This window comes from Molothrus ater, chromosome 6 (genome assembly GCF_012460135.2).
Source record: "Molothrus ater isolate BHLD 08-10-18 breed brown headed cowbird chromosome 6, BPBGC_Mater_1.1, whole genome shotgun sequence".
NCBI lineage: Eukaryota > Metazoa > Chordata > Aves > Passeriformes > Icteridae > Molothrus > Molothrus ater.
The window spans coordinates 52,709,475-52,724,642 of NC_050483.2; the positions used below are offsets into that span (position 1 = coordinate 52,709,475).

The 15,168-nt window shown below is 42.4% G+C and overlaps 1 protein-coding gene across 12 annotated transcripts in view; it reads left to right on the plus strand.

Annotated features, from left to right (window-relative positions):
• MARK3 (microtubule affinity regulating kinase 3) overlaps positions 1-8,677 on the plus strand; it is a 62,377-nt gene extending 53,700 nt beyond the window's left edge. For 6 of the 12 annotated variants that reach the window (XM_036383710.2, XM_036383707.2, XM_036383714.2 and 3 more), the window contains 2 exons: positions 4,097-4,141; positions 6,229-8,677. In XM_036383710.2, the coding sequence (XP_036239603.1) occupies positions 4,097-4,141; positions 6,229-6,574 (391 nt within the window). In that variant the 3' untranslated portion in view covers positions 6,575-8,677. The remainder of the gene's footprint in view (positions 1-4,096; positions 4,142-6,228) is intronic. The other 6 variants (XM_036383711.2, XM_036383713.2, XM_036383716.2 and 3 more) reach the window with 1 other exon arrangement.
• Positions 8,678-15,168: the final 6,491 nt, after the last annotated feature.

Consider the following 15,168-nt stretch of genomic DNA (forward strand, 5'->3'; position numbering starts at 1 on the left):
TTGCAGCTGAAGTGCAAACAGAGCTCTTCAATTCTAAACAAAAAGTACAACATTTATGCAAATTTATCAGCAAAAGGGAAAAGCTCAGAAGTCTGATTCACATTTCAAACCAAAGGATTGCATTTAGTTTTGCAATTTGGGAATGAATCAAGCTGCTATATTTCTCATTAATCCATTATGATTCATGAAAATTGCTTATACAATTTTGATGTGCAGGTCAATTTTCCAGTAGAGTTTTGTAACAGCCTGTTTAGTTCTACCACATCTTGGAACTTCTCAAAGGGTGGTACTTCCAGTTTCCTACTACTGATCAAAACCAGGGAGATGGGGCCAGAAACCAGGCATCTGTTTCAACCTTCAGAATACAAGGCTCTGCTTGTGACTGTAATTTGGAGTTAGACCATTTCAAGGAAATGCTTAGAGAGTCCTGACATATGTAAATTGCTGCCTGAATCTGGGATTATTGTGTACAGTGCAAGGCTGAAAGTACCCTACCTGATGAACTGAGTAAATTCCATGCCATGGTGATGATAATCAGTGCTCTTCCAAACATGTCCATGTTTGGAACTGGTGTTGGTTGGCTTGGCTGGCATTGTCACAGCTGACTTGAGAAAATGCAACAACTTAGTTAAGGAAAGAAACCATGCAACTCAGCCTACAGCTGGAACTGAGCAGGGACAGTGGCTTAAACCCAGTGTGCATCATCAGCTGTGGGGGGCAGCCCACTTCTAAAACAAAGCTCTGTGATCTGTGCAACCCTCCACAGCTGGATGCATCTACATTTGTTCTGAAGAAAGATGGGAAATGCTAATATGGGTACAGTTTTAAACTAGCAGGTTATTGTTTAAATTTGAGATTTCAGGTAATTTTAAAGTAATTTTTTAAAAATTACCTTTGACTTGAGGCCAGGAGTCTTAGACCGTGGTGGAAGTATCTGCTACAGCTTCCATGAATGTGTCTTTTTGAATAAGAAATTTGTTAAATCTCACACAACCTGCAACAGGAGCAGTGTGCTTTTTAAATTCTGTTTTAAGAATCTGTGGTGTCCCTTCATTCCTGATCTGTATGTAGGTACAAAAACTGAAAATGCTGGGGCTTTTGGCAGTTTCTCCTGACTCTATTTGCTATGAATCCTACCTGAGCTCACTGTCTTTTTAGTTCTGAAAGAACTACAGTAGCCCAGTAGCATGTATACATAGTGCCACAACCTCAGTTCTAGGGAGCTGAATGAAAGTAGATGATCAGGCACTCCTTGTTAAACTGCTGAGTTTTAATATTGTGCTCAGTACACAGAAGTATCAAATATATATATATGTGTGAGTATATATATATATATATCTATCTTGTACTATGCACTGTCTTTGCCAGTCTGCACATTGTGGAAGTCTTAACTTTTTTTTTCTTCTCTGACAGCAAAAATGACTCAATGTTCTGGATTTTATTGCAGCATCATTTCTCTGTTTCCATGAATTGATCTTATTTTATCATCTTGCACTTTTTGTTGATTTTCAATATATTTTTAGACAGTTTTCTTTGTATTTACTTGGATAGTTAAAACAGCATACAAAGATGTAAAGAACAGGAAACACAGCATAATCTGGGACAGATGTGTGGAAACAATCAGATTTGTGAAAGCCCTTCATAAACCATAAGGTAGATAATGTGTAAGCATGCCATGACAAATGAGAACAGAACTTGTCTATGTATTTGTTCCATTCTCAAGACCAAGAAGCATCTTGGTCCATAAAATCAGTTTATGTAAAACACAAGCAAAGCAGAAAATTTAGAGCATAAACTAGCACAGAAGTGAAGATTGTATTGGCAATTGAGGAGGCCTCAGGGCTGCCTCTGACTCTCAAAGCCCAAGCAGAACAATCCTGGCAGTACAGTCAGTGCCTGTTCCCAGAGCAGCAGTGCTGGGCTGCAGGGCTGGACCATAACCGTGTCTGCCATGAAGGAAGGAGCACCTTGAGAGACTGGCACAGCTCTCCTAAGCTTGGCATAATGGCTCACATTTGAGGTTCTGTGTCACTTTATGCAGCTTCTCCTGCTCAGTGGATGGAACATTGATGCATGGAAAAACTGAGCAAAGTGAGGGTTTTCTGAGAGGCTTCCATGAGAATGTTTATTATTTCAAAGTGGCAGGTATATTCTAAATAATGACCTTTCTTAGATTTAGAGTACTGTGGTTTACAAACTGAACACTTTGGCTTAATTTCAAACTGAGAAGTGTGTCAGAACATCACTAGGGATTTCTCCTTACAGACTTTTCTGGACAGATTCCAGCAACAGTAAGGCTGTTCATTGTTGGGGAAACTGGTTGTGCTCCCATTTTCTACAACCTTTGGCAAGCTTCAAAACAAAGCACCAAAAACCCAACAAAAATCTGTAAATGTTTGCAGCTCTTAAAGCTGCCATCTTCCACTTCCTAGGAACACAGAAGGCTCTCTGAAGTTTAAGTACTCTTCAATTTTTCAGTTGGGAAGTGTTTTCTAACTTGTTGGTGGCTTTGCCCAGTAAAATAATCATCTGAAAGGGGAGGATCTGTTCAGTTGGTCCATGTGGTGGTTCCTACCTACCCCTTTTTTGGTCCTGTAGAGCTCTCATAGGGGATGACTTCATGCTCAGGCATGAAAAATCTTTTTCCACCTTCTCTTATATCCACCATAGATTAGCAACATGAGATCTCTTGAAAATAAATTCAGTAACTGCCCACTTTGCACTGGGACTTCCAATTGTCTTCTTCTCATTTTTTCTGTATCTTTTTTGCTTTCAGCTGTGCATTTGCCAGTGGCATTGTCCCTGTTGTACCATGAGCTGTGTGGTACCTCAGAGAGCAGGCTCCTGCTCGGATGCTGCCATGACCAGCAGCTCCCAGCTGAGCAGCTTTGCACTCTGTTAATTGCAGTTGCTCTGCAGTAGCCCCTGAGTTGAATTTGGGCTGGTTCTGTGGCCCATGCAGCCAGTGCTGCCACCCTGCCCCTCACAGTGCCAGCACAGCTCCTGGTCCCCTGTGACACGGACTGCCAGAGGCACCTTGCAAGGCTGATCCCTCACCAGAGCTCTCAAAAGGAAGGAAAGGAGGAAATCACACCTTGTAACACCCCACACACCCTGATATAAATATCTCTCTGCATCAGAAATAAGGTTACTGTCTTACATTGCTGTCCCTAGACACCTGCCACCCAAACTGCAGTGTTTGTGTTACTCAGGGAAGCCATGTGCTGCCTTGGTCTGGATGAAATCAGTGTACAGGCAGCATCCCCCTGAGCAGAATTAGTGCTGATGTGTTGAACCATCCTCCTTCAACAATGGGAAGGTAGAGAAAGATAATTTCCCCTTAATTCTTCTTGACCCTGGGCTTTCAATAGATGGTAGTGACCAGCAGTGTAGCCTTAAGCACTGCAAGAAGACAGAAAGCTTAAGCTTGTTCTTGGATGGGGAAGATGCATCAGTGTGGAATTACTGGGATGGAGTTAGCACAGCTTGAGAAATCTTGGATTTGGCTCTTACAGTTCTGTTAAAATGTATATGCATCTTCTTTTGCATTAAGGTATTTTGGTATTGTTTGAACATGCAGATCTGATGAGCATGCAAATACACAAGGTGATCAGACTTGTCTGTAAATAGTTATGGGGATTTTTTCAAATATATACTTTATTCCAGATAAAACTTTGAAATAACATTAACCTAAAAATATTTGGGAGTTATTTCTCTTTTAGGAGGTACTTAGTAAATAATACAGTCACTTCAATATGCTTTGTAACTAGTTTCACATTTTCTGCTTTTAGAACTTCAGATTTATTCCATGAGTTCTACAGATTTAAAATATAAACATATACTGTTAAAATTAGTTATGGACAGTTTAAAAACTTAAAAAATGGAAGTTTATAGACTTCCATTTGGTTTGACAATATGTTACTTTCTGTCTTTGTCCTGACCTACCAAGTTCTTTACATCTTTGTTGTTTTGTATTTTAACACACCTTTGGTATGATTGCAGTATCTTTTAGCAACTACTCAGATATTATATACTGTAGTGTAAGATTTGTCTTCTCTTTCCCACTTCCTTTTGCTTCTGCATTCTTTTCATTGAGGCTCCCGACTGAATATGAGAGGAACGGGAGATTTGAGGGCTCAAGGTGAGGGTAAAATTTTTGTTTAAAACGTTACTTAGGTGAGTTTGAACCTTTCTTCCCTTGGTTATGTGGCATAGTGGCTTCAGGCAGCAGCTTTTTTTTTCATGTAAGTCATTGGAACTAAACAAAGAAGCATTTCTGTCTGCAAAACAGCTATTAAAGCACTGACTGACTTGGTTCTAAACTTTCAGCTTTCCTGTTGCCTTTTTCCTTGTGTGGTTTTTCTTTTTTTTTTTGCATTTTAGTCATTGTAATTTGCTGTTGTCGTGTAGATGTGTAGATGAGTGGTCTCTAGTGAGGCTGCAAATGTGTGGAATAACCACTGAAAGGTGATAAGATATTTCTCATCTCCAAAATCACAGGTAGTTAAATATTTTTCTTGTTATACTTCTTGCAAAATCAGCATATCAAAAAAAAATTAGAAATTATCAAACTGCTGGGTTTGCCGACTGTTTTCAAGTAGAAAAAGCTTCCAAAAAGAAAATGAGCATTGAATAAAAATTGGGGTTTTCCCTGGTCCTTTACAGCCCTATTAAATTAAAACCTCAAAACAAAATACTGTTTAATTTGTGTGATGAATTTTGTAACATCTGGCAAATCACATTGCGTAGTCTTATGATTCTCACAGTCACAAGAAATCTTTTAATAGAAGAATTATGAAATAGGTTATATTTGAGAAATATATTCATTTAGTTGTGGCCTTGCTATCACTTTTTATTTAACTTTTTCATAACTGCCTGCTTAATGGTAGTAGAAATAAAACTTGGTGTAACCATTGCCATCTATTTCAAAGGGCAGCTTGGCTTAATATGGAGGCTCAACATGAGACCTAAACTGCATGGTTGGGGGCCAGTCAGGTTAGCTAATAGTTAAGTATGACAGTCAATATATTTAATTAAATTTGAAGAGGTGACTGGCAGTGTACAAATATTCAGAAAGCAAATCTGTATTTTGTCCCTGGAGGTCCAAATGTAGTTCCTTATTCTTTAGCTGCATGACTACTGATTTTAATTTAAATAGAAGAATGATTACAAACTAGAAATTTCTGGAACATTTCTTTCCCTTGTCCTGTTTAACTTCACTTATCACTTATACCAAAAGGAAAGCTTTCTTATTATTAAAAAAAAAAAAAAAAGTTGCAGATTTGGGAACACACCCTCGATATTTGGTGCTTCATCTCTTAAAAGTGTGACAATAATGGTGCCCTCTCACCATCTTTACAAACTGTGTTGAAGAGGTGTCTAATAGTGACTTCCACATCCCCCTCAGAGGCACTTAACTGCAGAGCTTGTAGCTGCAGAGGATTTCATCACTGTACCTCAGTCAGTGGTTGGTATTTAATGAATTTCTGACCAACTCAGGAGGAGGCATCTCCTTTCTGAGCAGCCCCCAGGGTGTGTCCCTAGGGATCATCTCAAACTCGCCCCAGCGGGAAGGCCAGAGTGGAACTGAGCCAGCCCAGGTCTGGGGGCTCAGGGTGCCCCTGGGCAGCAGGTGGGTGACCCTGGTGGGGTGACCCTGGTCCTGCTGTCCTTCCTTCTGCCTGCAGCCAGCTGCTGTGGGGCTCCAGGGGCCCTCCCAGGGCTCTGTCTCCTGGCTGCTGCCCAGGAGGAGGTGCAGAGGAACGTCAGCACCTTTGTGCATGGGCTCACTCCATTCTGTGTAAGTGGGCACCTCCCAAGGCCTGGGCTGAGCCCTCGTGCCACAGGGAGCTGTTATTTCAATGTTCCAGAAACTTCTAGCACAGAGCTGGTGTTTCAGCTGCCCACATGGCCCGAGAGTAGAGTTTTCAGCAGAACCTGCCTTAATATCAAGTTGTAGGTGCTGCATGTAGTTCTGCCTCCAGAAGGTCATTGCCCCCGTGCTCCTGAATCCAGTGAGTGCCAGTTGTGTCCCAGTGAGTGCCATTCCTTCGTTCCAGCCCCAGCAGCTACAGCTTTCCCTGTGTGTGTGTAAGCAGCTGGGGGAGCTGGGCTTGGCCACAGCCAGAGCCTCCAGTGCTGCTCTGGTGTGGGTTGAGTGGTGGCTTCACTAAGGTGGCCCTGGGGAGGGTGGCTGGCCCTGCTCACTCCAGAATTCCTGTCTTTCAGCCGCAATGTAGCCGTGGATCAGAAGGACGAGAACAAGGAAGCCAAGCCTCGGTCGCTGCGTTTTACCTGGAGCATGAAAACCACCAGCTCCATGGATCCCAATGACATGATGAGGGAAATCCGCAAGGTCCTGGATGCCAATAATTGTGACTATGAACAAAGAGAGCGTTTCTTGCTTTTCTGTGTCCATGGAGATGGGCACGCAGAAAACCTCGTACAGTGGGAGATGGAGGTGTGTAAACTGCCAAGACTGTCCCTGAACGGAGTTCGCTTTAAGCGGATATCGGGAACATCCATAGCTTTCAAAAACATTGCTTCCAAAATTGCCAATGAGTTAAAGCTGTAACAAGAAAAAAATAGTTAAGTTGTAAATTAGTTAGCAATTTAAAGTGTTTTTGAGAATTCCGATGGAAATGTATAGAATAACATTTAGGCAATAACTTCTGCATCCTTCTGAATAGTGATATTAAAAAAAAAAGCTGCTGAGCTGGGAGGGAGAGTTGGACTTTTTTATAAGTGCACTACAGCATTAAAGTTGCCTACTATGTAAAATATTACCCCTTCTGCTTTATTTCCATTGCTCCTAAGTCTTTGACAACAAATTGAAACACAGAATATATTCATTTAAATATGCCTCCTGTTTGTGTGGATGTGTGAATGTACAGTATGTGTGTATAATATATAAAGTATTATATGTAAACGATTCATTTACAACATCGAGCTGTACCAGTACCTCTTTTTGGGCTAATTTTGGTGCTAAAAATTGAAATGGCCAAGGAGGAAACACTTGAGTTAATATTTAAAATGACTGAAGCATTAACCAGTAAATGCAGGTTTACAGTTCACTGCTGTGTTAAGAAAAAAGTGTGTGAAGGGTTTGGATTTATGGTTGTGAACATTATTAGTCCTGTTTTCTAAGTAGATCTCATGAGATGATTAAAAATTCACTTCTACTGAGTAAGTCTTGCATTATATTTTGCCCACCTATTTATTATTTAAGTCTGAATCAAATTTTAATAATGTAGTTAATTTGTGCATTAATATTTGGGTAAACACTTCCATTCTTCTGCTTCTGCTAAACTACTAAAACTGTATCTTTGTCCTTTTGGCTTACGAGTATTGACCGCAGCTAAGAACGTTTCTCTGTTGTTCCTCTCGGGAATGAGGCAGTGTAAAAGGAGGTGCTAATTGCTGAGTAGTGGTTTTCTTTCAGAGCGAGTTTGCCGCGTTAGACTAGGTCAGATACAAAGCACAAAGGGACTCCCAAATCGTGGCCATTCTCTGCCAGCTCCGAGGCCTTGCTGCACATTGGGCAGTGCTGTCCCTCGCCTCCTGGACACCCTCAGCATTGAAACCCAAAAGTGGGAATCAGATTGGCTCCTGATCTGCTCTGTCCAAAGTCCAGCTTGCCAAACTACAGCCATAGGCCGAAGCGGTTGAAGCTTTTCCTTGCACTCTCCCAGTGTGCTGCCCCTTGGCTCGGGCTGTGCTGCTGTGGATGGCTCTGTGCCAGCGTGTCTGTGTCCCCATGCTGCCAAGGGAGTCCCCTGTCCCTGTCCCCGTGCAGTGTGGCACCTGCCCCGATGAACTCTGATGGCCAACTAGCCTTGGGTAGGACATGGAGCTGCTCTGGGACAGCCCCCACTTTGTAACCATCACGGCGGTGAAAGGGATTTGATTTTGCAAACTAGAACGAGGAGATTTCTTCACGCATTGTTTCCTACCGATACTCGGTTTATTTCATCGAGGACTTGTGTAGATAATACCCTGCATTATCTACTTGACTTTTTGTATTAATGTTTTGTGGTTATATTTCAGTGAAGCACTTACGCATGTACTTAACATGTGCTTTAAACTGGAGCCTAAATTTGCATTTTAAATTTGCAGTGAGCTAATAGTTACTCATAGTACACAGTTCAGATTTGACCCGAGGTGAAAATGCAAAGTCCTTAATATTTTGCAAGTTAGCTCTTGTGATCTGTAGTCTGTGAAGGCAGCAGACTTCCCCTCTTTCCCCCCTAAGCATTGGTATTGATTATGCTAGTTTAAAGGGTAATCATAGTTGTTAAATGTAGTAAATATTCCTGAATTTGCATTTTATTCTCTGTATATTCTGTATCATGCCATGGCTTGAGAACTCCAGGTGCTACCAGAGTTCAGTTGGCTTTCAGTGCTCTGCCCATGCCTGTGCTGCTCAGTATGGGTTTTTTCCATGAAAACTCCATTTTGTAATAGCAATAAGACATTTCAGGGCAGTCATTGTACTTTCTCAGGTGAATGGTCACCTATCCTTTCACTCCCTACATTTTAAGCACTCCTCCAAATGTATTTTTTTCACCTGGCAGTGCACTTTGTTGTCTGAACTGAAAAAGTGTTCTGATAAATTATGTAAATCTGTATTCGATGGAAGTTCCAAAAGGTTTCATATTAAATGTTTTCTGAAATACTCTCTTCCTACTTCACCTGTTAAGTATGTAAGTGTTTCTAAAAAGTGCACCAGTATCATACTTTGGATATTTAAAGTTTGTACTTTGGTATTTTTCTTAAAGTGTTCTCAAAAGGTTCTTTCAGTAAATCTTTATTTGAGGTATTAAAAAAAAATCACTTATTATAATCAGAAAACTATTTTTAACAGCTTCCTTCCCAAATGCCTTGTAAAATTACCTTGTGTGAGAATATTTAGCACCCTGCTTGCTTGGTGTTCAAGCCTCTGGGGGCTGCCTGGGAAGGAAAGTTCTTTCTTCAGCTCTCCAAACCAAAGATGAACTGCTTCCCCAGCACAGGCTTTTTACCTGTTCTTATTTCTTGGGAATCTCTGTAGGCTTGCAGGCACCACTGCTGATGGGACTCTGCAGAACCACACCCGGTTTTTCTCACCTTAAGGGGCAAGTTTTAAAAATAATCAGAGGTCAGTGTGTGGTGAGGAGGCAGTAGCAGGTCTTGAGGTTTGAGGTACGTGAACAAAGACCAAGAAGCTGGTTTGTTTGTTTGTTTGGTTGGTTTTTATTTCGTGACATGGCTGAGTCCTGGAGCGTGTGGTCCGAGTGCTGTGTTACGAGCTGGTTGTAATGGGCTCATGGCTGAAGGTTTGCATCACTGAAACCTGTGTCAGCCTGCACTGATGGCATCATCTGATTGCTGAATCTGGCAGAGAAAAATATATTAAGAGTTTGGGTTGGGGGGTTTTACTTTATTTAATAAAAGCATTTAAAAATACATACATAAAACAAAACAACACTGAGCAGGAACAAATTCAGATACACTTTTTCTTATGCAAACCTTCCCTGTACTTAGGATTTCTGAAACACTTCAGTTTATTTGACCTCTTTACCAGACCTGAGGTCCTTGACCATATTGAGAAGTAGAGAGAGGTAGGCTGGAGGAACAGCTAGTCCTGCTGGGCTAAATGTTTTGCACACTACTTCTGTTCAAGCTACAGCATCTGGTCCAATCTTTGGGGATTTAAAGACTTGTAGTACAGACTTGGGCAAGGTTTAGCTTTTTTTCTTGCATTACAGTGAGGCTTCAAGATTAACTATACCATGATACTGTATCCTTTTTTTTTTAATTGCAGAAGTTTGTGTCAAGATAAATTAGATTATTTATAAAAATATGGAATTAATATCCACACGTTTATGTTGCAGGAATGAAGTGCAGGGTTCAGTAGTCCTCCCACTCATATGGAAAGACTGTGGCATATCTGGAATTTAAATAAGAGCTGTCTCCAGTTAAAAGCTCAGCTATACATGGGCCCATTGGGATAATGTGTAGATGCTTTTAATCAGTATTTCCCACAGCTGCTGTGTCACAGACCATGTTGTGGATTGCAATTTAATTAGGCCTGCAGCCAGCCCAGAGAGCTGTTCTCCCTGTGCAGCCCTGGAGCAGCAGTGTGTGCCCCCTGTGCTGGAACCTGCTCAGTCACAGTGGCCACTGTCCCCAGAGGGCTCAGGTACCCCCTGGGTGTGGGCAGAGGCCCCTTGAGCCAGAGTCACTCTCTGTATCTCAGGGAGGGGCTGGTTGGGTGTTTCTTGCTCTGCTATCCAGGACCACATCTTTTCTTAGTAACCTAAAGTGTTAAATATTTAGAGAATTTCAGTAGTTGATGGTATTTCTGCCATCTGGGGTGGGGGTGGGGGGGTCATACTAATGTAACATTTTGGTTTCTGATTTACAGCAGATGTTTAGGAATAAATACAGTTTTGGAAAACTGGTACCACTGTGGATTAACATTTAATTTTAAATATGTAGGCTTGTAACTGTCTATACTATCTCATTTCTGTAAGTTTTCACAGAAGAGTCCTGGAGCTTTCCAGTAAAGACAGGCTCATTACAGGTCACTGGTGCTGCCAGTTAAACCCTTGATTTGACATTCTGATGAAGTGGAGTTTTGAAAATTCCACCTTTGACTGGAGGTTTTCCCCTCCAGTAGCAGTGAATCATTTCATTGATTTCACCACTGACAATTACTCTATCACTTCATAGAATAAACTGTTATCCAGCAGGAAGGGGCGTGAGCTTTGGATAAAGCTCAACCTAGAGAAATGAATAATTTGTTAGAAGTTCAACTTTTTCATACCCAAGGCCAGTCAGACTCCTGCATTGCAACAGCAGTAAATGCTTTAAAAAAACCAAGAACAAGGGGGATGTTGGAATTGCTGTCTCTGTGCATGCTCCTTACTTCTGTCAAACTTAAGAGCAAGAAAAAGTTTAATTTTTAAAATTTTTAAAATGTTTGCCTTTAAGAAAAAGGCAAACCAGTAAACTTGGATGACTTGAGGGTTTCCATGTTCCTGTTTCTGCCAGTCTCTTTTTAGTGCACTACCAGGTACTGCCTACCAGCAAAGGGGCTGGATAAAATGAGCAAAACCATGGAGGAACAGTCTCTTAGCCACTCAGTGCTTCTGAAGTTGAAACAGTTTGGTATTCAAAACAAAGGAACTTGAAAGACCCTTAACTGTTCTCTTTTAGCCTTCTAAGAATGCTTTAACCTTTGGTACAAACAGCAGGCTCTTGTTCAGCACTAACAGAAAACAGAAGGGTGTCAGTACCAACGCTATGAATCCTGCAAGTATCTCTGTACAGAAGCCACATTCAGGGCATTAATTGTCAGCTGTTGGGAGTTCACCTAGGAGTGCCATGAACACCTTGTAGTGGTTGTGACTTAGACGTTTATTGCAGAGGGAAAAAATGCTTTTGCTTGGTTTTTGCTTATGTGTGTTGAGCACTTGGAACAGCGTCAGACTGGGATGTAAAATCCATGAGAAGTGGCCATGGTTATGGTTGCTGTGGGAACCACAGCATGGAGTTTCAAGGCATAGATATGTTGCAGTTCTCATTCCATTTATACCCTTATGTTATCGTTTAACATCCTTCAAAAATTCAGGGCATAAAAACAAAATACTTGTACAGTTCATGTTTCCTTGTAGTTGCTGATCACATTGAATGTATTAGGTGAATAAAATCAGATAACAAAATAGCTCACCACGAAAATAATTCTGTTAAAACATATGGGGATGCAAAATCAGAAAGTAAAATTCTACTGGCATTTCTATCACATGGTTTTCAATCACTTTCCTGTCTTGAGGTAAAATCCTCTTTTCTTGGAGGTGCCTCTTACCAAGACCTCAGCCTGAGCACCACAAACAGCAAAGTTTCTGAGCATGGAATAATTTCCTTCCCTGGCTCACACAGGAGCAGTCAAAAGGCATGAAATGAAGTGTTTTCACACGTGTTTCCAGATGGATGGGAAAAACACTGATAGGAGCTTGGAGGCATTGTCACAATGGTCCCGTGTCTGTGGTGTCCAGAGGAGCAGGGGCTGGTGGTGGAGAGTGCCTGCTGAAATGTCAGGGATGGATGGATGGATGGATGGATGGATGGATGGATGGATGGATGGATGGATGGATGGATGGATGGATGGATGGATGGATGGATGGTCCCCTCTGCACGGCAAGGCGAGCTGCAGAGGGACGTGCAGTGTCTGCAGCGGCCACAGGATGTCTCCCAAACGCAGAAACAGCTCTAGTTGGGGTTCTCCTGGAATTTTTTTAGAAAAGAACTCCATGGATCACTCCCTCCCTGCAATTTTACATCGGTTATCGGTGTTACCATCTGCTCGGACAACTTTCACTTAATTACAGAGGGAAACTGACCACAAGGTATCGATGGAAACTGTATTTTTCACCTTGAAGCACACCCTAATGATACTTCTATTTTCCCATTCAGTTGTATTGCTATCTGAGCTGAAGTGGAGTTCCAATGAGCTTTCCCATGGAAAAGCTAAAGGGCTACAAAGCCCTTTTTCATTTCTTTGTTAAGCCTTGCTCAATCTCCTTTCCTAGAAAATGACCATGTCAGGCAGCATGCTCTTCTGCTGAGAAGGACAAAAGTCATACAGAATATTTAAATTCATTTGCAGCTCATTTCACGAGTAAGAACCTTCGGTTTCCTCTTCGGAAATTTAATTACTGAAGTTATTTTGCTGTTCATCCTTTAGTAATCAGTCTAATCAAGGCTGTAAATTGCAGCCAGCCTTTTCTAAAATAACCTGGGATCGCTTGCCATTTATATTCCACAGTATTAGTAACTCTCTAAAGCTTTATGCCCGGCATTTTCCATGCCTGCAGTCTATTTTATTCTTCAAACAAATCATGTCACATGTGCTTCAAGTAGGCAAGAAGTGAAACTTCCTTATTTGCTCAGGAGCTTTTTTCAAATTGCATATTTTGCTCCAGCTTTCACTTGTACTGTAATCCAAGTTTTGCTGTTGTGGGATTAATAGTGACTGGTACTAATATTTATCACTGGGGTGTTTGGACTTGGCAAGTGGGAATGGAGAAGCTGTTTATTTCAGGCTCCTTGGTGCTTGTTCTGTGAAGGAGTCCTGTGTCTCATCCCCTCCTTCCTGCAGTCCCAGAACCATGGGCTGCTGCTGAGCCCTTTTCTGAGCCTCCCAAGGCAATTCCTGGAGTGTTGGTTGTGGTGAGAGGCGTGCACAGGGTTCACCCCGCTGTGTGTGACTGCAGTGGGAGCAGTAAAAGCAGAGTTCTGCTGTTGGGAAGTCCTGTTCCTCATCACTGATCTGGAAGCAGCAGCAGAGTCACTTTGTTAGGTCAAATATATTTTAGTGGTTTTATCTAACTGACCCCTTGATGAACCTCTTTATCCTTGGCTTTCAAAACTTGTTGCTTACTCCGTATCTCCAGAGACAAGCCTTGGCTGAACCCTTCTAAGCTAAGTCTTGCTTCAAGGGACTGTCCCTTTTTAAGGTCTCCAGAGCTCCATGAGTCTCTACAGACCAGATCTATGAGTGCTTTTCTGGCTGGAGAAAGAGTCCAAGTGCTCTGGGGTCCCTGAAGCATCTCCATGCTGGTCCATAGTGCAGAGCATGGCAAGAGCAACGGGATCTCCTCAGTGGCTGAAGTAAATCCAGACCTGCAGGATGGCTTAGCTCAATTAAAGCCAAGGCTGTAATGAATCTAGCATTTAGAGCAGTCCCTGGGATAGGGGAAAAGAGAGACATCAGTTCTGGATAGCTTCACTTCCTGGGTGTTTTCCAGGCCCCTCATTAGGGAATCAACCACCTCACCAGAACGCTCTTTATTGGGTGTATTCTCTAATGCATGGGGCAGAGATGGGCAAGGAGCACAGAATAGCTCAGAAGGGCTGGGAGGCTCTGGGTGCTCATGGACAGGGCAGGGCTGTCCTGCTCTTGGGGCTGCCATGGAGCAGCCTGCTCTCACTGCAAGGCTGCCACAAGCAGGAGCTAAAGCCCATCCTGGCCATGTTGCTGTGGGAAATCCATTTTTCTTCCTGGTTGCCCTTTAGCTCCACTCAGACATGGAAATGAATACTGCAAGGTGAAAAGGGAGACATGGTGGGAGCTTACCTGTGACAGAAGAGGAGCTCAGTGAGCACCACTTCAAAGGGCCCCTTGCCTGTGTGGATTTGAGTCTGGAGCTCAGTGTACTGTTTTCCATATTGTCTCACAGTCTGTTGGAACAAACAGCTCTTGGAGTGAAGCTGCAGCCCACAGGAGCTGCATGGAGGGGCTCGTTCCTCTCAGGGCACAAGCAGGGAGGTTTCTCTCTGACCCTTCTGCCTTGCTCACTTACAGGTGCCACAGCTCCAGGGGGCACAGACTGAGCCCAAGCTCTCACACACAGTGTGTGGCCACATGAGGCTTGTTTCTCTGGGAAACCAGCCCAAAAACTGTGACAGTTCACAGCAGGGACCAGAGCTGCTAGCCAAAAGGCATCTCGTCTCTAAAGGTCACTTTTTAGGTCAGAGCTGCACTCGGGGTGAATCCTGATGGAACAGGGGAGAATTCTGCTGGGTGCAAAGGGGAGCTGAGCTCTGATTTGTGCACCAAATAACTTGGGTAGTTTAAAATATTAAAGATGCTTCTCCAATTTTCTGTCTACCACTGACATTATGAGCTGGGTCTCTTGGGTGGGCGTTGCATGATGCAAAATAGTCAGGAAAAAAAATGGTCTCATGTCTGGCTAATTCTGCTGCAGAAGTGGGGAATTGTGGAACCACCTTTGCAAAGCAGTAGAAGTAAAGGCAGTGACAAAAGCATTCATCAAGGCTAAAAATAAAGCAGAGGGATGAGAGCCAAGGTTTATAGGGACAGACACATGCTGTTTATTTAACCAGCATCCAGCACTTCTCATTAACTTACTATTACTTCTACCTTACCCTCCCCTTCTGTCCTTCAACAACATGTAAGAATAAAGAATGTTTAATCCTTGCTTTTTTTGTCACTCAGATGATGCCTTTTCCCAGTTTTCTGTCTTGGGAGCAGTAGCATTCCACATTTCATTGCAAAGCTGAGTTTCATTGATCTAGCAGCAGAGTTCAGGAAAGGCAGGGGATGAAAACAAGTCCTAAATTGGGACTGAACCAAAGATAGACATGCTGCTAAAGGAAAAACCA